This window comes from Oncorhynchus keta, chromosome 25 (assembly GCF_023373465.1).
Source record: "Oncorhynchus keta strain PuntledgeMale-10-30-2019 chromosome 25, Oket_V2, whole genome shotgun sequence".
Lineage (NCBI taxonomy): Eukaryota > Metazoa > Chordata > Actinopteri > Salmoniformes > Salmonidae > Oncorhynchus > Oncorhynchus keta.
In genome coordinates, this window is record NC_068445.1 from 21,582,932 (window position 1) to 21,607,789 (window position 24,858).

The 24,858-nt window shown below is 44.3% G+C and overlaps 1 protein-coding gene across 4 annotated transcripts; it reads right to left on the reverse strand.

Moving 5' to 3' along the window:
- Positions 1–20: 20 nt before the first annotated feature.
- sart3 (spliceosome associated factor 3, U4/U6 recycling protein) lies at positions 21–22,704 on the reverse strand. Of its 4 annotated transcripts, none has more exons than XM_035736208.2 (19): positions 21,933–22,704; positions 21,249–21,375; positions 20,868–20,972; positions 20,589–20,773; positions 20,234–20,339; positions 12,084–12,208; positions 11,661–11,816; positions 10,933–11,071; positions 8,900–9,007; positions 8,669–8,746; positions 8,517–8,575; positions 8,272–8,381; positions 6,674–6,786; positions 6,444–6,520; positions 6,045–6,225; positions 4,701–5,173; positions 3,353–3,505; positions 2,561–2,751; positions 21–2,350 (listed from the first exon to the last, which is right to left on the reverse strand). In XM_035736208.2, exons 1-19 carry the CDS (start codon positions 22,116–22,118, stop codon positions 2,161–2,163), a joined length of 2,862 nt encoding a protein of 953 aa, XP_035592101.1. In that variant the 5' UTR covers positions 22,119–22,704; the 3' UTR covers positions 21–2,160. The 4 variants fall into 4 exon arrangements, with proteins under 4 accessions (XP_035592101.1, XP_035592099.1, XP_035592102.1 ...); XM_035736206.2 differs by having other exon boundaries at positions 8,879–9,007; XM_035736209.2 differs by having other exon boundaries at positions 6,045–6,213; positions 21,933–22,703.
- Positions 22,705–24,858: the final 2,154 nt, after the last annotated feature.

A 24,858-nucleotide genomic window follows, 5' to 3' on the forward strand; every position in this document is an offset into this window, starting at 1 on the left:
CTTAGTGTAAAAACCTTAAACATTATTTGAATTGTTTTAATAAACTTCAGGCCAAAACAGCAAACCACAAGATGGCAATTTTACAACCAAATAAGTAGTAAATAAAATCACAGAAAAATAGAACACGTACAATCTCAGAAAGTTGCATTGATAATTTAGTTTTTTTTAAAACACTAGTTTACATTTGTTCTAATAAAATAAACACCATGACAACATTTTAAAATGACACACCCCATATTTTTGTATTGGACGAAACAGAAAGCGACTTCTAAAGATCAAACATTTGTAGTCTCTAACTAGATTAGGCCAGGGTTTCCCAAACCCGGTCCTGGGGCCCCCCTGGGTGCATGTTTTTATTCCCCCTAGCACTATACAGCTGATTCAAAGCTTGAGTTGGTTATTGAATCTTCTGTGTAGTGCCAGAGAGAAAAACAAATGTGCACCGGGGGGCAGGATGAAGTTTGGGAAACCCTGGATTAGGCCACTGTGGTGATAGATATAGCTAATAATTCTCAAAACAAACAAATGTATTACAAAACTATGGTCAACCACTGGGAGTCTGAACACACATTTGACGTTCCCCACTCATCCAAACAGTATTGATTTGAAAGGAAAAGGAGACAGTTCTGAATTAAGTATAAACCTGCATTCCCATGATGTTATCACATACTGAACATATATTGGAGGGCAGATTTGATGGAGGGCTCTTGCAATCAAACAGCTGCATAGATTTTTCTCCCAACAACAGTTGATTCACTTGTGGACAGTACTCATTACAATACTTGGATGACAGCTTCTCCAAACTGTCAGTTCTTCATTCCCTACCCATCTCAAGACTTCCACAGATGGTTTTTTACCTGGAAGTAAATTGGAAACAATCTAAGGAAAATATGACATACAATGTAGAACAAAAAATGTCCTCCCTTCAATCATTTCAGGTAAGAGCCTAAACATGATGAGCAAACCAAATGGGGCGCTGGGTTAATGACATGCACACGACTACCTGTTCAATTATAGTGCCAGCAATAAAACGTTTAACAGCTATAGATGAAGGATAAAGGATTTTAACAGCTATAGATGAAGGATAAAGGATTTTAACAGCTATAGATGAAGGATAAAGGATTTTAACAGCTATAGATGATACATGCCTTTCCTTTTTTGTTTCCTATGAACAGAGACTTTTGAAAACTACATTGTAAATGTGAGCACAGAAAAGGTAAGGAATTAGTACATCTGCAAATAAATTATTTGTACAACTGCCGTTTAAGGTAATATTCTGTAAAGCGAAGCATTAGTCTTTCACTGTTTGGGAACAAATATCGTTGCATGTTAGCTGCCCTGTAAGGGACGCAAAAGATTTTAGTGGCATGTTGACATTGAAGATACCTTAGAGGAAAGATTCACCCATTCTAAATGTTATATTGCTTTTGTGCATCTGATGCAAAACGCATCATACCAGCTGTATTTCTGCCTGCTTGAACGGCGCATAGCTCAGATAAACATGAAATTACACCAGGATTCGATAGAATATCACTATATACAAAGATATTCATAATGTGTGAAACTTAAACACAAATGGGGGGAAATTCTTTTCATTGTTGTAATACATAATCTATAACATCTCAAATGTCAAGCTCTTGCATATACTTTTTAAAAACAACAAGAAACATAATTCACAAGCTGGGTTGTTTTAGCAGTTAAGAAAAAAAAAAACACTAAACACAGAACCCTTTTCTCAATTCAGAAAAAAATAATTTAAACGTTACGTCTTCTATAAAAACACCTTTTCCAATCTAAAAAAAGCAAGCCGAAATTGGTCACTTTTTCAAATGGAATATGAATCAATCATTGTTCAAAAGGAATATCAATCAATCATTGTTCAAAGGAAAATCAATCATTGTTCAAAAGGAAAATCAATCATTGTTCAAAAGGAATATCAATCAATCATTGTTCAAAAGGATGGTAATATGGAGTTTGGGGCCAGTCGAAGGAGCCAGGGAGATTAAGGCTTTCTCACAAAAAGTGACAAGGAGAATGAGGCCATGGGAGTGATTAAAGGGGAGTCAAACAGCACAAGATCTGCCATTTCTTCTCAAGGATCCAAGATGGCTTTCCATACAAAAGGCAGTCATTTGATTTACTTTCGTTTTTCCATAATTTTCACTTTCTGAGAAGCATTTTGGCAAAGTCTGAATTGGACATGGGCTTGGCCTGTGCTTCAAACCCAGCGTCTCCGGATGCACCCCCTGTGGGTTTAGGTGCAGTCCCATTTTCTGCTTTACTTTCTGATCCAGTCTGCCGATGTAGGGAACGAGGGATTAGTGAGAGTTGGGTTCGCCCTTTTCCCCTCCTGAAAAGGAAAACCAATGGAATCAAAGCTCTCATTCACATGTATATATTTATTCTGTGAACATGTGAGAATAGCCCGATTTAAAAGGCAGCTTATGTTTAATGAGTTGGAGAAACATAGCTAGTCAGATATTTGTAATGAGTACTTTCGTCAGGGTAACTAACATCTTTCCTTGTTAGAAGAGTATTATTACTAGTGTTGGAAACTTACGATCCATAGACCATAGCCCGGGGCATCATGGCTCCCATGGGCCTGCTGAAGTCAGGCTTGTCGGCTGCATTTCTGCGAGGTGGGTTGCTAATGGCAACAGAGAGTGTGTGTTCCTGTAGTACCGTGCCATCCAACTTCAGCACGGCCTGGGAGGCCTGAGCCTCATGTTCAAACTCCACGTACGCCAGACCCTGCAGAGACACGCCACAGCAGCACATTATAGCAGCAACTCACATGAGAGCTATCCATTTTACGTATAAGTCAATGGAGCTTCTACATGTATGATTCAAATGACCGTTTGGATTTTTACAAAGATTACACATAACAAATATAAGTTACTAATGTATTACTCAACTGGAGAGCTCAAGAGCAAATTAATACTCTAAACTTAACATCTGGATGGAGAAAAATACTTAGCCTCCCAGCCCCAGCCCTGTACAGACCAACCTCCCAGCCCTGTACAGACCAACCGCCCAGCCCTGTACAGACCAACCGCCCAGCCCTGTACAGACCAACCGCCCAGCCCTGTACAGACCAACCGCCCAGCCCTGTACAGACCAACCTCCCAGCCCTGTACAGACCAACCGCCCAGGTCTGTACAGACCAACCTCCCAGGCCTGTACAGACCAACCGCCCAGCCCTGTACAGACCAACCGCCCAGCCCTGTACAGACCAACCTCCCAGGTCTGTACAGACCAACCTCCCAGGTCTGTACAGACCAACCTCCCAGGTCTGTACAGACCAACCTCCCAGGTCTGTACAGACCAACCTCCCAGAGTTATGCCTCCTAACCTTGGGTTTGCCTGAGCGGTTGGTGACCAGGCGGATGTCTTTGATGGTGCCTTGATCCTTGCACAGCTCCTCCAGCTGCTCCTTGGTGCAGGAAAAGGGCAGGCCCGAGATAAAGATCTTGTGTTTCTCTAGGTTTGTGTTGTACTTAAACACCTAGAGGAAGAGACATGAAAAGAGTAACTCACTATCTATATGGTGAAACCACCATTCCATTCATCCAGCCCTAAATCAAAACAAACATACTGAACAAAAATATTTAAAACGCAACAGCCAACAATTTCAAAGGTTTTACTGAGTTACAGTTCATATAAGGAAATCAAGTCAATTGAAATACATTCATTATGCTCTAATCTATTGATTTCACATGACTGGGAATACAGATATGCATATGTTGGTCACAGATACCTTAAAAAAAAAAAGTTAGGGGCGTAGATAAAAAAAAAAACAGTCAGTATCTGGTGTGACCACCTTTTGCCTCATGCAGAGCAAACATCTCCTTTGCAAAGAGTTGATCAGGCTGTTGATTGTGGCCTGTGGAATGTTGTCCCACTCCTCTTCAATGGCTGTGCGAAGTTGCTGGATATTGTCGGGAACTGGAACATGCTGTCATACACGTCGATCCAGAGCATTCCAAACATCTCGGTGAGTATGCAGGCCATGAAGACCTGGGACATTTTCAGATTCCAGGAATTATGTACAGATCCTTGCGACATGGGTCTGTGCATTATCATGCTGAAACATGAGGTGATGGTAGATGAATGGCACGACAATGGGCCTCAGGATCTTCACACAGTATCTCTGTGCATTCAAACTGCCATCAATAAACTTAAATTGTTTTCGTTGTCCATAGCTTATGCCTGCCCATATCATAAACCCACCATGAAGCACTCTGTTCACAACGTTGACATCAGCAAACAGCTTGCCCACACGACGCCATACACATGGTCTGCGGTTATGAGGCCGGTTGGACGTACTGCCAAATTCTCTCAAATATTGGAGGTGGCTTAAGGAAGAAAAATTAACATTAAATTATCGAGCAACAGCTTTCGGACATTCCTGCATTTGGCATGCTGACTGCACGCTCCCTCAAAACTTGAGATGTCTATGGTATTGTGTTGTGTGACAAAACTACACATTTTAGAGTGGAACAAGGTGCACCTGTTAAATCAGCTTCTTGATATGCCACACCTGTCAGGTGGATGGATTATCTTAACTAATTTGTGCACAACATTTTAGAGAAATAAGCATGTGTATGGAACATTTCTAGGATCTTATTTCAGCTCATGAAACATGGAATCAACACTACATGTTGCGTTTATATTTTTTGTTCAGTGTAGATTAGTCTCACCTTAAAATCAGGGTTCTTGTTTTTATCCACACAAGGCGATACGAACATTGGCCTGCCATCGACCTCACGCCGGTCCATCTTCAGGGCCTCGGGCACCGACGTCTTGCCCTCAAACTGTACGTAGCAGTACCCTCTGAAACCCTTGGCAGCATAGACGGGGCGCACCGACTGGACAGGACCACAGGGCTCAAACAACTCCTTCAGTCTCTTCTCTGGATCCTCCATGCTGAAGGCCAGGTTGCTGATAAACACACTACAGTCATCCTTGCGTTGTTCAGGGTTGTCTTCCTGGGTCTTCCGGACGGTGGTTGGTGCCATCTGTTGGCCCCTCTTAGCACCAGGGGCTTCCTGTCTGCGGCAAGGGGGGGCTCTCCTCCCAAACAGTCCACTCTCTGTCTCCATATACTCCTCAGCACCTCCTCCCCTGAAGCTGCCCTGGTTGCCCTCCCCTCGGTGCCTCTTTGGAGGTTGCTCTGTTGCACAAAAGATAAATTGAGTGTAAGGCGCTGCGATAGACTGGTGTCCTGCTTGTACATCAAGCTTCCTCACACTACACAAACAGGAGATAGCTCATAGGGCAGGAGCCTGTTCCGGCTCAAGGCTACTTACACAAAGCTTTAGCAAACACACAGGATGACTTTTATACTGATTCCTGATGTCTCCCCTTTACCCGATTCCTGATGTCTCCCCTTTACCCGATTCCTGATGTCTCCCCTTTACCCGATTCCTGATGTCTCCCCTTTACCCGATTCCTGATGTCTCCCCTTTACCCGATTCCAGATGTCTCCCCTTTACCCGATTCCAGATGTCTCCCCTTTACCCGATTCCAGATGTCTCCCCTTTACCCGATTCCTGATGTCTCCCCTTTACCCGATTCCAGATGTCTCCCCTTTACCCGATTCCTGATGTCTCCCCTTTACCCGATTCCAGATGTCTCCCCTTTACCCGATTCCAGATGTCTCCCCTTTACCCGATTCCAGATGTCTCCCCTTTACCCGATTCCTGATGTCTCCCCTTTACCCGATTCCTGATGTCTCCCCTTTACCCGATTCCAGATGTCTCCCCTTTACCCGATTCCAGATGTCTCCCCTTTACCCGATTCCAGATGTCTCCCCTTTACCCGATTCCTGATGTCTCCCCTTTACCCGATTCCTGATGTCTCCCCTTTACCCGATTCCTGATGTCTCCCCTTTACCCGATTCCTGATGTCTCCCCTTTACCCGATTCCTGATGTCTCCCCTTTACCCGATTCCTGATGTCTCCCCTTTACCCGATTCCTGATGTCTCCCCTTTACCCGATTCCTGATGTCTCCCCTTTACCCGATTCCTGATGTCTCCCCTTACCCGATTCCTCCCCCCACTCATTCTCGTTATCCTCATCCTCTGCCTTCCTCTTCTCTCCAGGTCTGCTGCCTTTCTGTCCCTTCTTTTGGTTCTTGTCTGCCTTGGCCCTCCGCCGCTGTTCAGTCTTCTGCTCCTCCTGTCGGACCAGATGAGCCTCTTTCTCTGCCACCTGAGAGAGGGACTGGGATGAAGTTATGAACATGACAGCACAGAAACAGACAGCTGCACAAGCAAAGCTGTTTTTTCCTTTCAATTATGTCATAAAAAATCTACAACTGTTGCTCTCCAATGTAAAAAAAATAAATAAAATCCCATTCCATCCTCCCCTGCCCAGTATAATCTGTTCTACGAACAGGTCTAACTAGCAGCAGTGTTGTGAGTGTTGCGGGGTCAGCTTACCTTGGCCCTCTGCTCGTTTACTCTGTTCAGCCTCGTCTCAGTCTTCTGCACCGCTGCATCCCAGTCCTCCAGAGACCCTGGTGGCGACACAACAAACTGCACTGAAACTCACTTTACTCTCACACCATGACTTACCGATTCAGTGTTGTTTTCTACAAATCAGCCAATCAATATCCCCAACTGACACCTGTCCACTTATTCATGGCATTTCCATTAAAAAAAAGACTCACCCTCAACCCTCTCAAAGGTGAGCAGGACCTCACACACATGCTCAGGGTAGTCGGAGGTACACTGGACGGCCCTGTGGAGGGCTTTCCTGCAGTGAAGAGCATCTCCGTACGACCTGCAAAGAGTCAAACCATATCACAACCACTATCAGACTTGTCATGGATACATCAAATCAACAGAGCCATCAAATCAACAGTTCACAGGTGACCACTAAATAGTGGCCTCACTGACCTCTCCAGGTTATAGTGGCCTCCCTGACCTCTCCAGGTTATAGTGGCCTCACTGACCTCTCCAGGTTATAGTGGCCTCACTGACCTCTCCAGGTTATAGTGGCCTCACTGACCTCTACAGGTTACAGTGGCCTCACTGACTCTACAGGTTACAGTGGCCCACTGACTCTACAGGTTACAGTGGCCTCACTGACCTCTCCAGGTTACAGTGGCCTCACTGACCTCTCAGGTTACAGTGGCCTCACTGACCTCTCCAGGTTACAGTGGCCTCACTGACCTCCAGGTTACAGTGGCCTCACTGACCTCTCCAGGTTACAGTGGCCTCACTGACCTCTCCAGGTTACAGTGGCCTCACTGACCTCTACAGGTTACAGTGGCCTCACTGATCTACAGGTTACAGTGGCCTCACTGAACAGGTTACAGTGGCCAATCAAGGTTACAGTGGCCTCACTGACCTCTACAGGTTACAGTGGCCTCACACCTCTATTACAGTGGCCTCACTGACCTCTACAGGTTACAGTGGCCTCACCCTCACCTCTCAAAGGTTACAGTGGCCTCACTGACCTCTACATGCTCAGTGGTCACTGTCTACAGGTTATAGTGGCCTCACTGACCTCTACAGGTTATAGTGGCCTCACTGACCTCTACAGGTTATAGTGGCCTCACTGACCTCTACAGGTTATAGTGGCCTCACTGACCTCTACAGGTTATAGTGGCCTCACTGACCTCTACAGGTTATAGTGGCCTCACTGACCTCTACAGGTTATAGTGGCCTCACTGACCTCTACAGGTTATAGTGGCCTCACTGACTTGTTATGTGGCCTCACTGACCTCAATATGGCCTCACTGACCTCTCCAGGTTATAGTGGCCTCACTGACCTCTCCCAGGTTAATGGCCTCAGTCTCCAGGTTATAGTGGCCTCACTGAAGGTTATAGTGGCCTCACTGACCTCTCCAGGTTATAGTGGCCTCACTGACCTCTCCAGGTTATAGTGGCCTCACTGACCTCTCCAGGTTATAGTGGCCTCACTGACCTCTCCAGGTTATAGTGGCCTCACTGACCTCTCCAGGTTATAGTGGCCTCACTGACCTCTCCAGGTTATAGTGGCCTCACTGACCTCTCCAGGTTATAGTGGCCTCACTGACCTCTCCAGGTTATAGTGGCCTCACTGACCTCTCCAGGTTATAGTGGCCTCACTGACCTCTCCAGGTTATAGTGGCCTCACTGACCTCTCCAGGTTATAGTGGCCTCACTGACCTCTCCAGGTTATAGTGGCCTCACTGACCTCTCCAGGTTATAGTGGCCTCACTGACCTCTCCAGGTTATAGTGGCCTCACTGACCTCTCCAGGTTATAGTAGCCTCACTGACCTCTCCAGGTTATAGTACTCCAGCCACATGTTGGCGAATTTGGCATTCCCTTTTGTCATGATGCTGTCCCACAGTTCTCTAGCTTTCTGAATGTTCTTACAATGCAGGGCCTGGTCAGAGAGAGGAGGGAGAAAATGGTATACAATCACATTTTAAATTGTATAGATCCAATTTTTGCACTGACTTGTATCTGCAATGAAAGAAGCAAGTGAACAAGACAAGTTTGTCATGATCGTCACCCTTACCTCTATCTTTGCCCAGACCTGCATGATGGTACAGGAAGGGTCTCCACTTTCACTAAATCCTAGACAGGAGTAATACACCGTAGTGAGTCTCCAACACAAACACACAAGGACCAAGATGAAGAGTACTGTACACAGGTCGCAGGTCCACTTACTCTCTTCCACGTCCTGTTTCATATAGTCTAGAGAACGGGTGAAGGCTGCCCGCAGCTCCTCCAGCTCTCTGCTCGACTCTGGAAAATAAACACCATTATCAATAGAGGACTTCATTCATCCATACATTCATCCATACATTCATCCATCCATACATTTGACTTTCTCAACACCACAAATATGATCTTATTACTTATGTTACTTTGCATTACCCAATGTTAAGGTGCTTTCACCTTTGCTGAAATCGACACGCCGCCTCAGGTAATCGAGGTACGCTTCCCAGATATTAACATAATCTGTAGCCTGTATGAATCCGGCATTCAGGGCCTTTTCAAAAACGTCTGTGGAGGGAAAAAATAGATGGTCTTTCATGATTCCCCAGTCCCAGTACCAATAATAAAGGCAATACAACATCTTTAACCAAGTTCACCCCTTTTCATTGAAACATATAGTATATCACAAAAGTGAGTACACCCCTCACATTTTTGTAAATATTTGAGTATATCTTTTCATGTGACAACACTGAAGAAATGACACTTTGCTACAATGTAAAGTAGTGAGTGTACAGCTTGTATAACAGTGTACATTTGCTGTCCCCTCAAAATAACAACACACAGCCATTAATGTCTAAACTGGCAACAAAGTGAGTACACCCCTAAGTGAACATTTCCAAATTGGTCCCAATTAGCCATTTCCCTCCCTGGTGTCATGTGACTCGTTAGTGTTACAAGGTCTCAGGTGTGAATGGGGAACAGGTGTGTTAAATTTGGTGTCATCGCTCTCACACTCCCTCATACTGACTGGTCACTGGAAGTTCAACATGGCACCTCATGGCAAAGAACTCACTGAGGATCTGAAAAAAATAATTGTTGCTCTACATAAAGATGGCCTGGGCTATAAGAAGATTGCCAAGACCCTGAAACTGAGCTGCAGCACGGTGGCCAAGACCATACAGCGGTTTAACTGGACAGGTTCCACTCAGAACAGGCCTCGCCATGGTCGACCAAAGAAGTTGAGTGCACGTGCTCAGCGTCATATCTAGAGGTTATCTTTGGGAAATAGAAGTATGAGTGCTGCCAGCATTGCTGCAGAGGTTGAAGGGGTGGGTGGGGTCAGCCTGTCAGTGCTCAGACCATACGCCGTACACTGCATCAAATTGGTCTGCATGGCTGTCGTCCCAGAAGGAAGCCTCTTCTAAAGATGATGCACAAGATAGCCCGCAAACAGTTTGCTGAAGACAAGCAGACTAAGGACATTGATTACTGGAACCATGTCCTGTGGTCTGATGACACCAAGATAAACGTATTTGGTTCAGATGGTGTCAAGTGTGTGTGGCGGCAAACAGGTGAGGAGTACAAAGACAAGTGTGTCTTGCCTACAGTCAAGCATGGTGGTGGGAGTGTCATGGTCTGGGGCTGCATGAGTGCTGCTGGCACTGGGGAGCTACAGTTCATTGAGGGAACCATGAATGCCAACATGTACTGTGACATACTGAAGCAGAGCATGATCCCCTCCCTTCGGAGACTGGGCCGCAGGGCAGTATTCCAACATGATAACGACCCCAAACACACCTCCAAGACGACCACTGGCCTTGCTAAAGAAGCTGAGGGTAAAGGTGTGGTCCTTCTGTAGCTCAGTTGGTAGAGCATGGTGCTTGTAACGCCAGGGTAGTGGGTTCGATTCCCGGGACCACCCATACGTAGAATGTATGCACACATTACTGTAAGTCGCTTTGGATAAAAGCGTCTGCTAAATGGCATATATTATTATATTATTATATTAAGGTGATGGACTCGCCAAGCATGTCTCCAGACCTAAACCCTATTGAGCATCTGTAGGGCATCCTCAAACGGAAGGTGGAGGAGTGCAAGGTCTCTAACATCCATCCGCTCCGTGATGTCATCATGGAGTGGAAGAGGACTCCAGTGGCAACCTGTGAAGCTCTGGTAAACTCCATGCCCAAGAGGGTTAAGGCAGTGCTGCCAGCGGTTTAAAAATTAATGGCTGTGTTTTATTTTGAGGGGACAGCAAATTTACACTGTTATACAAACTGTACACTCACTACTTTACATTGTAGAAAAGTGTCATTTCTTCAGTGTTGTCACATGAAAAGATATACTCAAATATTTACAAAAATGTGAGGGGTGCTCACTTTTGTGATATACTGTACATTTCATTCATGTTTAAAATCTCCTTGTTTACGTCCACACCATACATGACACACATGAGTGCTGCCTCCATAACCCACCTGTGGTCCAATGCTTACCTGAGATAGTGTGGTGGTCAGCCCCATGCCTCTCCAGGGCAAGCAGGTAGTTCTTCCACAGGCCCATGGTCCAGGGGCAGTTCCTGACCGCACGGTCGTGAGAGGACAGGACCAGGTCTTTGATTTTTAGTTGACGATCCTGAGGCAACAGCAAAAGACTTGATAATAAAACAATCCAACAATCCAACACAACCCACATTGACAAGGTACTCAAAAACCGTCAATCTACAGTCATTTCTACCTGAGTGATAAATGACTTCATTGCTAGAAAGGTGAACTTGTAGGATAGCGTTCATTCTCCATCATAACGCTGCACAAGGAATATTATACTGCCCAACACCATTAGGCAAAGTCATAATTTGATTCGTGTGTGGAAGCATATAATGCAGATAAATCGCACCTCCGTCAATTTAATCATTTCCTTTAGTATATGCAGAAGGTCAAAACGTGGCTTTTAAAAAGAGCCTAATGGATCACAGGTTTGGAACAACAAGATGAAACTTTTGTTTCTTCACCAAACTGGTGAAACGGCCAGGCTCTGATGAATTACTGGATGTTGTCCGTGTTTAAGGTTGCGATCTCAGCATCTTATTACCATCCCATTAAAGCAATTAAAAGGCCATGAATACATTTCAGGAGCTGCTGGAGAGAGCGAGAGACGGCTGGCTGCGAGTAACTCAAATGAGCCCAGTGCAGAACGTCACCCATGCGGGGGGGGGGACACTCACCAGGTACTTGGTGTACTTGGCCCACATGTCTGGTACCAGGCAGTTCTCTGCCAGTGCCCGCTCAAAGATGATCTGGATCCGTGCCGGATCACCCTCCTTTTGCTCATAGTCAATATAGGTCTGATATTCTGCTAGCTTGGGTGGCTCGGCTGCCATCTGAAACACAAACGTTGGCATGTTAAAGGCATTGAGCAGATGACCATGTCTAGCATACAGACTCACAATGATTTCAGAGGTACACGTAGGAAAAAGCAATCAATTTGCTTAAGCACATAATGCTTAAAATGACAAAACTTCCCTACTAATCTACTGCTACTTTCTAGGCAGTGCAATCAGAATTGAATGCTTCAAATCCATTAAATTCTTCCAAAACAAACAGCATGGTACAAAATGTCCAGGGTAGAATACAATCTAGGTAAGTACCAAAGTCTCCTCATAAGGCTTGCTCTTCTCCATCTGTTGCAGGGCCCTCTTGTATTTCTGGGAGACTGTATCAGAAACCCCCTGGTCAGACCACTCCTCATACTCTGCATATGTTCCTTCCATGTCTGTAAAACAGCAGTTATGATTAGGAGAAACCTCTTTCACATTCTAAGTGTGGCTTAAAATGAAGGTGATTATATAAAAGAGCATCCTGTGCATTTATTACAGTAAATTGAAAGTGAGGAACACCAAAAGGTTAAAATCTCATTCAGAAGGATATTGGCTTTTGACATTTTGAGTGTCCCCTCATTTTACCAATAACACACAGCCATGTAAATGCTTCAGCCTGTTTTCTTTTTCTATGTGCCATTATCTTGTGGAGGTAGAAAACAGTGACTGACAGGCTGTAGATAAGGAGGGATTATACACTGAGCGTTGGCACCATGGTTGGCACAGGTCATAGAAGCGAGAGATGGGTTTAGCCATTCCAGAAATGCCTCCGGTGGCCTTTCAGCCAGACCAGAAAAAAGGCAGCAGACAATGCCAGACCATCTGGCTCTCTCTTGGTAAGTCCTGCGCTTGGATGAAAGGCTGGTCAGGGACCACATTACTGGGCCTGGTGAGAATGAGTGCTTTCTCTGTAAACCGCTATTGAGTCTTTGAAAGGCAACATAGTAAGAGAAAGCAACACTCAGCAACTCTCCTAGTGGCTGGTGACTTTAATGCAGGAAAACAAATACATTTTTACCTCATTTCTACCAGCATTTCGCCTGTTCAACTGGGGGGGGGGAGAACTGAGCTTAAGGCTAGAGCTGCCGCTTTCAAGGAGCGGGACACTAAACCAGACACTTATAAGAAATCCCTTTTCCCCCCCCTGACGAACCATCAAACAAGCAAAGCATAAATACAGGACTAACATGTAATCCTACTCCACCAGCTCTGACGCGCTCATTGGATGTGGCAGGGCTTGCAAACTATTACGGATTACAGAGGGAAACCCAGCTATGAGCTGCCCGGTGACACGAGCCTACCAGATGAGCTAAATGCCTTCGAGGCAAGCAACACTGCCTCGAAGCTCTCCGTGGCCAATGTGAGTAAGAACTTTAAAACAGGTTATCATTCAAGGCCAGACGGATTACCAGGACGCGTACTCAGAGCATGTGCTGACCAGCTGGCAAGTGTCTTCAATTACATTTTCAACCTCTCCCTGACCCAGTCTGTAATAACTACATGTTTCAAGAAAACCACCATAGTCCCTGTGCCCATAAACACCAAGGTAAACTGTCAAAATGACTATCGCCCTGTAGCACTCAAATCTGTAGCCATGAAATGCTTTGAAAGGCTGGTCATGGCTAACATCAACACAATCATCCCAGACCTACTCCAATTTGCATACCACTCTAACAGATGACATAATCTCTATTGCACGCCACACTGCCCTTTCCCAATTGGACAAAAGGAACTAGGGTTGTCCCGACTAAAAATGTTTTCCCATATATAGACACACCCTATGTGTTTAAATAAAATCATCTTGTCTGAAGCTTTAAGTACAATGTGATTAATAAATTCACACAAATGACTCAAGAGGGAGCTGGAGATCATGATAGCCTAACCAGAAGAAAAAAACCTGTGGCCGAACCACCTCCTCCCACTGCTGCTGGCCTTCGCAGATTGTGCCATTATGCTCCTGAAATTGCCGGTAATTTGGCAACCTTTTCAATTTGGAGCAGTGGTGGGAAAAGTACTCCATTGTCAAACTTGAGGAAAAGTAAAGTTAACTTAATAGAAAATGACTCAAGTAAAAGTCACAGTAAAATACTACTTGATTAAAAGTCTAAAAGTAATTGGTTATAAATACACTTAAGTATCAAAAGTAAATGTAATTGCACAAATGTACTTACAGTGCCTTTGGAAAGTATTCAGACCCCTTGACTTTTTACACATTTTGTTAGGTTACAGCCTTATTCTAAAATGGATTAAATTGTTTTTTTCCAACTCATCAATCTACACAATACCCCATAATGACAAAGCAAAAACAGGTTAATAATTCTCTACTAATTTATTTTTTGAATGAAATTTACATAAGTATTCAGACCCTTTACTCAGTAACTTGTTGAAGCACCTTTTGCAGCCTCGAGTCTTCTTGGGTACAAGCTTGGCACACCTGTATTTGAGGAGTTTCTCCCATTCTTCTCTGCAGATCCTCTCAAGCTCTGTCAGGTTGGATGGGGAATGTTGCTGCACAGCTATTTTCAGGTCTCTCCAGAGATGTTTGATCAGGTTCAAGTCCAGGCTCTGGCTGGGCCACCCAAGAACATTCAGAGACTTGCCCCGAAGCCACTGCGGCGTTGTCTTGGATGTGTGCTTAGGGTTGTTGTCCTGTTGGAAGGTGAACCTTCGCCCCTGAGCGCTCTGGGATAGGTTTTCATCAAGGATCTCTCAGTACTTTGCTCCGTTCATCTTTCCCTCGATCCTGACTAGTCTCCCAGTCCCTGAAAAACATTCCCACAGCATGATGCTGCCACCACCATGCTTACCCATGGGATTGTGCCAGGTTTCCTCCAGACGTGGCGCTTGGCATTCAGGCCAAAGAGTTCAACCTTGGTTTTATCAGACCAGAGAATCTTGTTTCTCATGGTCTGAGAGTCTTTAAGTGCCTTTTGGCAAACTCTAAGCGGGCTGTCATGTGCCTTTTACTGAGGAGTGGCTTCCGCCTAGCCACGCTACCATAAAGGCCTGATTGGTGGAGTGCTGCAGAGATGGTTGTCCTTCTGGAAGTTTCTCCTATCTCCACAGAGGAACTGTAGAGCGCTGTCAGAGTGACCATTGGGCCCTTCTCCCCCAACTGTTCAGTTTGGCCAGGCGGCCAAGCTCTAGGAAGAGTCTTGGTGGTTCCAAACATATTCAATTTAAGAATGATGGAGGCAACTGTGTTCTTGGGGACCTTCAATACTGAAGAAATGTTTTGGTACCCTTCCCCAGATCTGTGCCTCGACACAATCCTGTCTAAGAGCTCCACTGGGAATTATTTCGACCTCATGGCTTGGTTTTTGCTCTGACATATACTGTCAACTGTGGGACCTTATATAGACAGGTGTGTGCCTTTCCAAATTATGCCCAATCAATTGAATATACCACAGATGGACTCCAATCAAGTTGTAGAAACATCTCAAGGATGATCAATGGAAACAAGATGCACCTGAGCTCAATTTCATGTCTCATAGCAAAGGGTCTGAATAGTTATGTAAATAAGGGGTATTGTGAGTAGATTGCTGAGGAAATGTTTTTATTTAATCCATTTCAGAATAAGGCTGTAATGTAAGAAAATGTGGAAAAAGTCAAGGGGTCAGAATACATTCCAAAGGCACTGTAAGTATCAAAGGTATCAAAACCCTTATATTATGCAAGCCAGACAGCACCGACCTTCTTGTTTTTTTAAATTATGGATAGCTTGTGGCACACTCCAACATAATTTACAAACGGAGCATTTGTGTTTAGTGAATCCACCAGATCAGGTAGTAGGGATGACCAGGGATGTTCTCTTGATAAGTGTGTGAATTGAACCATTGTCTTGTCCTTTGTATTTTCTTTTATTTCACCTTTATTTAACCAGGTAGGCTAGTTGAGAAAAAGTTCTCATTTACAACTGCGACCTGGCCAAGATAAAGCAAAGCAGTGCGACACAAACAACACAGAGTTACACATGGAATAAACAAGCATACAGTCAATAACACAATAGGAAAGAAAGTCTATATAGAGTGTGTGCAAATGGCGTGAGGAGGTAAGGCAATAAATATGCCACGGTAGCGAAGTAATTACAATTTAGCAAATTAACACTGGAGTAATAGATGAGCAGATGATGATATGAAAGTAGAAATACTGGTGTGCAAAAAAGCAGAAAGGTAAATAAAAACAATATGGGAATGAGGTAGGTAGATTGGGTGGGCTATTTACAGATGGGCTGTGTACAGCTGCAGTGATCGGTTCGCTGGTCAGATAGCTGATGTTTGAAGTTAGTGAGGGAAATATAAGTCTCCACCTTCAGCGATTTTTGCAATTCGTTTCAGTCATTGGCAGCAGAGAACTGGAAGGAAAGGCGGCCAAAGCAGGTGTTGGCTTTGGGGATGACCAGTGAGATATACCTGCTGGAGCGCGTGCAACGGGTGGGTGTTGTTATCGTGACCAGTGAGCTGAGATAAGGCGGAGCTTTACCTAGCATCGACTTACAGATGACCTGGAGCCAGTGGGTCTGGCGACGAATATGTAGCAAGGGCCAGCCGACTAGAGCATACAGGTCGCAGTGGTGAGTGGTATAAGGGGCTTGGTAACAAAAACAGATGGCATTGTAATAGACTGCATCCAGTTTGCTGAGTAGAGTATTGGAAGCTATTTTGTAAATGACATTGCTGAAGTCAAGGATCGGTAGGATAGTCAGTTTTACGAGGGTATGTTTGGCGGCGTGAGTGAAGGAGGCTTTGTTTGCGAAATAGGAAGCCGATTCTAGATTTAATTTTGGATTGGAGATGTTTAATATGAGTCTGGAAGGAGAGTTTACAGTCTAGCCAGACACTTAGGTATTTGTAGTTGTCCACATAGTAAGTTAGAACCGCCCAGAGTAGTGATGCTTTGGTTTTACTAGCGTTTAAGAGCATTTGAAGGGCACAGAAGGAGAGTTGTGTGGCATTGAAGCTCATTTGGAGGTTAGTTAACACAGTGTACAAAGAAGATGTATACCAAATGGTGTCGTCTGCGTAGAGGTGGATCAGGGAATCACCAGCAGCAAGAGCGACATTGTTGATATATACACAGAGAAAAGAGTCGGCCCAAGAATTGAACCCTGTGGTACCCCCATAGTTACTGCCAGAGGTCCGGACAACAGGCCCTCCGATTTGACCCACTGAACTCTATCAGAGAATTAATTGGAGAACCAGGTGCGGCATTTGAGAAACCAAGGCTGTTGAGTCTGCCGATGAGTCTGCCGATGAGTCTGCCGATGAGTCTGCCGATGAGTCTGCCGATGAGAATACGGTGATTGACAGAGTCGAAAGCCTTGGCCAGGTCAATGAATACAGCTGCACAGTAATGTCTCTTATCGATGGCGGTCATGATATCGTTTAGTACCTTGAGTGTGGCTGAGGTGCACCGTGACCAACTCGGAAACGGGATTGCACAGCGGAGAAGATACGGTGGGATTCGAAATGGTCAATGATCTGTTTATTAACTTGGCTTTCGAAGGCTTTAGAGAGGCAGGGCAGGATGGATATAGGTAACAATTTGGGTCTAGAGTGTCACCCCCTTTGAAGAGGGAGATGACCGCGACAGCTTTCAAATCTTTAGGGATCTTGGACGATATGAAAGACACTTTGAACAGACTGGTAATAGGGGTTGCAACAATGGAGGCGGATCATTTTAGAAAGAGAATCTCCAGATTGTCTAGCCCAGCTGATTTGTACAGGTCCAGGTTTTGCAGCTCTTTCAGAACATCTGCTATCTGGATTTGGGTGAAGTAGAAGCTGGGGAGGCTTGGGCAAGTAGCTGTGGGGGGTGCGGAGCTGTTTGCCAGGGTTGGGATAGCCAGGAGAAAAGCATGGAGAAATGCTTATTGAAATTCCCGATTATTGTGGATTTATCGGTGGTGACAGTGTTAGCCTCAGTGCAGTGGGCAGCTGGACGGAGGTCCTCTTATTCTCCATGGACTGCTATGGTCCTGCTAGGCATTCGATATGTAACAAATGCTTTTGGGTGTCAAGGGAAACTGTATGGAGTAAAAAGTACATTATTTTCTTTAGGAATTTACTGAAGTAAAAGTAGTCAAAAATACAAGTAGAGTAAAGTACAGACGGAAAAAAAAAAACTTACGTAGAACTTAAGTATTTTTACTTCCTTTACACCACTGATTTGGAGTGCCAACTTAGCGTTTCTACCGATCTCCGTGCCCGTTATGATTGTCATATGTACATTTTCGTGGAAGTTTCATTTCTTTAATAATAAAGTTGGCGTATCTCAAAATCATTGTCATGTAATTAATACGGGGCGGCAGGGTAGCCTAGTGGTTAGAGCGTTGGACTAGTAACCGGAAGGTTGCGAGTTCAAACCCCCGAGCTGACAAGGTACAAATCTGTCGTTCTGCCCCTGAACAGGCAGTTAACCCACTGTTCCCAGGCCGTCATTGAAAATAAGAATGTGTTCTTAACTGACTTGCCTGGTTAAATAAAGGTAAAAAATAATAATAATAATAAAATAAAATTATATCTAAATTAAAATTACACAAATCTAAAATGAACTTCCATTGCCAACTATGTAAAAATAGCCTACATAAAGGCAACAAATATAAACATTGCAGCCTACAGGTAAAAAATATCCTATTTGAGGAAGGGATTAGAAGTAAATCAGATAGGCCTATTTTATGACGTTTCTACTGTATCAGAGCATTACATTTTTTCCCTTTCATGACAAGTGGTTACCGAAAGGGAGAGTGCTAGAAAGATTTTTCAAATAGGCTACATTGAGGAACGACTTCAACTAAAATATTGAATGCATTAACATAAATTACAGTAACCAAACAAACATTGTAAATGAGAAATTATGGGAATTAAATGGTACAAGTACTACTGGTAATACTGGTGTCATCCGCAATGGATTAGTCCTTTGAGACAGGCATCAATCAAGACGTGCCATAAAACATTTTTTTTTTTGTGCAACTGCTCGACCCAAAAAATTATTGGTAGACCAATAACCTATGGAACAAACAATCGACCAGTCAACTAAATGGGGTCAGCCCTAAAAGAAACACATACGTGAGAATGCTGTTCATTGACTACAGCTCAGCGTTCAACACCATAGTGCCCTCCATGCTTATCACTAAGCTATGGTTCCTGGGACTGAACACCTGCCTCTGCAACTGGATCCTGGACTTCCTGATGGGCCGACTCCAACACCACCATTAATTTTGCCAACGACACAACAGTGGTGGGCCTGATCACCGACAACGATGAGACACCCTATAGAGAGAAGGTCAGAGACCTGGCAGTCTGTTGCCAGGACAATAACCTCTCCCTCAATGTCAGTGAGACAAAGGAGCTGATTGTGAACTACAGGAAACAGAGGGCCGAGCACACCCCCATTTACATCGACGAGGCTGTAGTGGAGTAGGTTGATAGCGTCAAGTTCCTCTGTGTCCACATAACTAAGGATCTACCGTGATCCAAACAGACCAGCACAGTCATGAAGAGGGCACGACAACTGGTGGCTAAAAAGATTTGGCATGGGCCATCAGATCCTCAAAAAGTTCTACAACTGCACCATCGAGAGCATTTTGACCAGCTGCATCACCACTTGGTATGGCAACTGCCCAGTACATCACTGGGGCCGAGCTCCCTGCCATCCAGGACCTCTATACCAGGTAGTGTCAGAGGAAGGCCCAAAAATTGTCAAAGACTCCAGCCACCCAAGCCACAGACTGTTCTATCTGCTATTGCATGGCAAGCAATACCAATGCACCAAGTCTGGAACAAACAGGACCCTGGACAGCTTCTAACCCAAGTCATATGACTTCTAAACAGCTAATCGGAATACCTGCATTGACCCTTTGTTGCACACACTGGACTCTGCCCACACAATAACACACACACTACATACACATAAAATGCACACGCATGCATACTGATGCCACACACACCTTTCACACTCACCACTCATGCTGCTGCTCGTAACTTTACCCTTACCTATATGTACAGTACATAGTTACCTCAATTGCCTCATACCTCCGCACATCGACTCGGTACTGGTACTCCTTGTATATAGCAATGTTATTTTCTACTCCCTATATATAGCCATGTTATTGTTACTCAATGTGTGACTTTTCATTTTTAGATTGTTGCCCTTATCTTTAAAATCTGCATGGTTGGAAAAGGACCTATAAGTAAGCATTTCGCTGATAGTAAGCATTTCGCTGTTAGTTTACACCTGTTGTCTATGAAGCATGTGACCAATCCAATTTTATTTGACATTGCACTGGCTCTCCACGACTTAGTCCTGAAAGGGTCATTGCGATGGGTACCTCCCAAGGACATGTTGTTCCATCCAACCAAATCCCTCCCCCCTACCCTCTGTACAGCATCCCCTCCAGAATGGAGCAGGGAGAGCCTTACCCATTAAGGGGATGGCCAGCTGGCGGCGGAAAAGAGTGTGGATGCGTTCGAGCTGAGCGTTCAGAAGCTCCTGCTGCTCGCAGGTGGGGACGATGCCAGGGGGAGGCTGAACAAAAGGAAGAGATAGAAAACAGACAAAATCCAGCAAAGAGCCTAGTTTGTGTAATATCAGATTGCGTTCAATCATGCTTTTTCTAAATTTCTGCCCAATACTGAAGATACAAGGAAAATCTACCATCATTAATTTAGCAGACGGTCTTATACAAAACACCAAGAAATATAGACATGCAGAGATATAGAAAAATGAGCAGCATGTTGCAGCTACTAGAGATCATTATTCTTCAGGGACGCTCACCTGAACAGTTGCCAGTATGACGTTCTCAAACTCCCTGTAGGCCTCCCACAGAGTCGCCCCCTTGGTCATGTGCAGCCCCACGGCTGTCAGGGCTCTCTCGAAGATGGACCTCACCTTCTCCATCCCACCAGGCAATCCCATGCCCCCGATAGAGTACTGGGCATACTCCAGCCAGATTTCAGGGCCTGAAGGCCACACAAGAAATTCAATGTTTACTTTACAATAACATCACATTATATAGAATCATAACACAATCAAATAAGTAGGGACAGAACTCACAGATATAATCTTTCACAGCCATCTCAAAGAGCTCGTAGACTTTCTCCCGGTTCTGCTCCTCCTCGGTTAGGCGGATCTCATCCTTGAGCCAGTCCAGCCATATCTCTGCAAGAAAGGACAAGTCACATTTGTATACAGTTCACAATAACATTCAGTATGTTTACAACAATGAAACCATCACTTTTCACAGTAATGATGAAACAGTAAACCTTGTTCCAAATTACTGAATCATCATCATACATAAGACCTCTTCACATCAATTAATCACAAAAGAATCAGCAGACGTTGCAACAAGTCTTTTATTTAATTTCTTTCATCAGCTCAATCAGAAGTGGCAAAGCATAAAGTCTGCTGCATCTCCAGAGGCCATCAGACACCAACCTTCAGTCAGTGGGAAGAGCTCACTCATCTTCTGCCTTGCCTTACGCAGTGGAGGCAGCTCCCCCTCCTGCCTCAGGAGTTTTATGAGGTCCACATGACAGTTGTAGTCAAAAGCATTGATGGACAGCTGAAAGTCAGAGAGAGCATAGAAGATGAGTCAGACCAACAACCTTGTGTGTGTGTTTACAGATGTTTTTGATTAGCAAACAAATATATAATATGCAAGATAGCTTGACTGTTAAATGTTGTTGCTGACTGACTGGCTGGCTACCTACCTACCTACCTTTCTCAACTGCAGCCCGCCGAAAGGACGCGTGTTCAGTTTGTAATACAACTGCAAGCACGTTGGCTGGTATTCTTTTCACACGTATTATATAATTGTGGCTGGGTAACATGCTAGTTGACTGGATAGTTACATAATGAGGCATCAACTAATAGCTAGCAAACTATTAGCATACGAGCTAACGTTAGCTAAGTAGCTAGCTAGCTTTCTTTGCAGTACAAGCGGTGCAAGTCTGCAAACAAGCCAACTTGTTTGTGATGTGTTTGCTTTTAAATCAATGTAACAAACAACGCTGTTAGCTGGTTGACATCAAACGTTATAAATGGCTAGCCGTAACTGTGGATTAAAATAGCTAGCTAGGTTTCCATTCATTTCTCAAACAGTTAGCTTAGCTAACGTACCTGCTCCTCCAAACGCTGAATTTCGGCTTCATTCTCTTTATCATCTTCTGACGAATCGTCTTCTTCATCGTCGGAGTTTTCGATTCCCATACCCTCCTCTTCATCTGAATCCATTTCTCTCTCCATCCCTGCCTCTTCCTCCATCTCTTGCAACTGCATCTCTTCTGCGTTCCCCGTTGCTGCCATGTTGGAACTATGTCTGCCTGGTAACAGCAGTGAGAGCTGTCCAAGGTAGAGCCTGGCAGGCAAACCCACCCCCTGATTCTACTATGCTAAATTCGAAACGTCACGTAATATGTTACCTACATGGCAAGAACACGACCAAATAACTATGTATTAATATTACTTGGACAATAACAGCTATAACCACCATATATTGCATTTGCTAAGATTCCTCCTGAAAAGAGCGGATGCCGAATATCCCAGCAATTAAAGAGGGACTCCTGTAGGGCAATTTTAATGGCCGACGTCCCTGTGCATGCTGTGTAATGATGAGAAGCACATAAGCAGCCTATTTTACTGTTATGCACTTCGTCGTACATATCATGTGAGTAAAAAACAAAGTGGGAAATGTAGACCTATTTGTTCCTATACGTGTCAGAAGTAATTGATTCCTGTTTATATGCTAATGCGGCAAAATGCTACGTTACATTATTGTGCAGATGAGACTTAATAGACATGTTGCAATTGATCAGAATTTGTTATTTTGAATGCACAAAAAAAATGTTTGGGGCCACAGCATATTTGAAACAGCAGACAACCGCCTTTTCTTCTCGAACGCAAAAAAGTCGAAAATGTCATGTGTTTGTGACGTATTCGATTACGCTTCTTCTTCGGTTTTTATGACGGTCCATAAACAAATATTATAGGTGCATGCTGCCACCTACACTGTTGGCTGTATATCAGCCTACAATCCTCTAGATTAAGTATGAATTAATTACACTTTGTAAAAAATAAAAATAAATCCCTACAAACTAACCCTGCACCCATTAAACCTAAACACTATTTCAGTACTTTGGCCCTATCTGATCAAAGACTACAGTACGAAGATAGGCAGAAACTTCCCGCTTTGAGGATAACAAAGTGCCATCGACACGGCCAGCTACCAAGGACTGTGGGGTCTCCTCCTCCGTGGCCAACGTGAGTAAGACATTTAAACGTGTTAACCCTCGCAAGGCATTCGCAGACCAGCTGGCTGGTGTGTTTACGGACATATTCAATCTCGCTATCCCAGTCTGTTGTCCCCACGTGCATCAAGAAACTACAATTGTTCCTGTACCCAAGAATGCAAACTGAACTAAATTATTATCGCCCCGTAGCACTCAACTTTGTCATCATGAAGTGCTTTGAGAGACTAGTCAAGGATCATATCACCTCCACCTTACCTGTTACCCTAGACCCACTTAAATTTGTTTACCGTCCCAAAAGGTCCACAGACAATGCAATCGCCGTCACACTGCCCTATCCCATCTGGACAAAAGGAATACCTATGTAAGAATGCTGTTCATTGACTACAGCTCAGCATTCAACACCATAGTACCCTCCAAGCTCATCATTAAGCTCGAGGCCTTAGATCTGAACTCTGCCCTGTGCAATTGAGTCCTGGACTTCCTGACGGGCCGCCCCCAAGTGGTGAAGGTAGAAAACAACACCTCCACTTCGCTGATCCTCAACACTGGGGCCCCACAAGGGTATGTGCTCAGCCCCTCCTGTACTCCCTGTTCACCCATGACTGCGTGGCCATACACGCCTCCAACTCAATCATCAAGTTTGCAGACGACACCACAGTGGTAGGCTTGATTACCAACAACGATGAGACCGCCTACAGGAAGGAGGTGAGGGCTCTGGGAGTCTGGTGTCAAGAAAATAACCTCTCACTCAACGTCAACAAAACAAATGAGATGATCGTGGACTTCAGGTAACAGCTGAGGGAGCACCCCCCTATCCACATCGATGGGACAGTAGTGGAGAGGGTATTAAGTTAAGTTCCTCGGCGTACACATCACGGACAAACTGAATTGGTAAGGTTTTACCAGCCTTGGTTGCGCAATCGATATGCTGATACAATTTAGGGAGTCTTGTTTTCAGATTAGCCTTGTTAAAATCCCCAGCTACAATGAATGCAGCCTCAGGAGATGTGGTTTCTAGTTTGCAAAGAGTGAAATAAAGTTTGTTCAGGGCCATCGATGTGTCTGCTTGGGGAGGAATATATATGGCTGTGATTATAATCGAAGATAATTCCCTTAGTAGATAATGCGGTCGACATTTGATTGTGAGGAATTCGAAGTCAGGTGAACAGAAGGACTTGAGTTCCTGTATGTTGTTGTGATCACACCACATCTCGTTAATCATAAGGCATACCCCCCTCTTCTTACCAGAAAGATGGTTGTTTCTGTCGGCGCGATGCGTGAAGAAACCAGCTGGCTGCACCGATTCCGTTAGCGTCTCTCGAGTGAGCCATGTTTCCGTTTAGCAAAGAACGTTACAGTCTCTGAAATGGTTGATACTAAATGATTTAACTTCATATGGAGGAATTAATCTCATTATTTAAGAAAAGCGGTAATATGTAGCACCCAAGGTGAGGGAGGGTTGAATGCTCTGGATTTTAAAACCTCTAATATAATATTTAAGATTAAATGGATACACAACTATTTAAGAAATAAGGATTGCATCTGGAGTATCATCCCTAATTTAATATTCCAACAAATTGGTAGTCTTGAATTCTTACTCAAATGCAACTTTGATATGGGTAAAATCCCTACTAAGCTTGCTAACTTCCACAAACAAGTACTTCTAACTTGGAACTTCATGTACAAACACACTTCCCCTCATAGGTACACAATCTGGAATAATAAAGACATAAGATACAAAAACAAGTCTTTGTTTTTCCAGAACTGGTTTGACAACAACATTATTTGGGTGAAAC

Coding starts and splice junctions, on each gene's coding strand:
- sart3 (XM_035736206.2), bottom strand. CDS start 22,118: ATGGCAGCAACGGGGAACGCAGAAGAGATGCAGTTGCAAGAGATGGAG. Junction 20,774..20,867: donor GGCTGTGAAAGATTATATCT/GTGAGTTCTGTC, acceptor TGTGGCCTTCAG/GCCCTGAAATCTGGCTGGAG. Junction 6,787..8,271: donor GAGTACTATAACCTGGAGAG/GTCAGTGAGGCT, acceptor GACTCTTTGCAG/GTCGTACGGAGATGCTCTTC.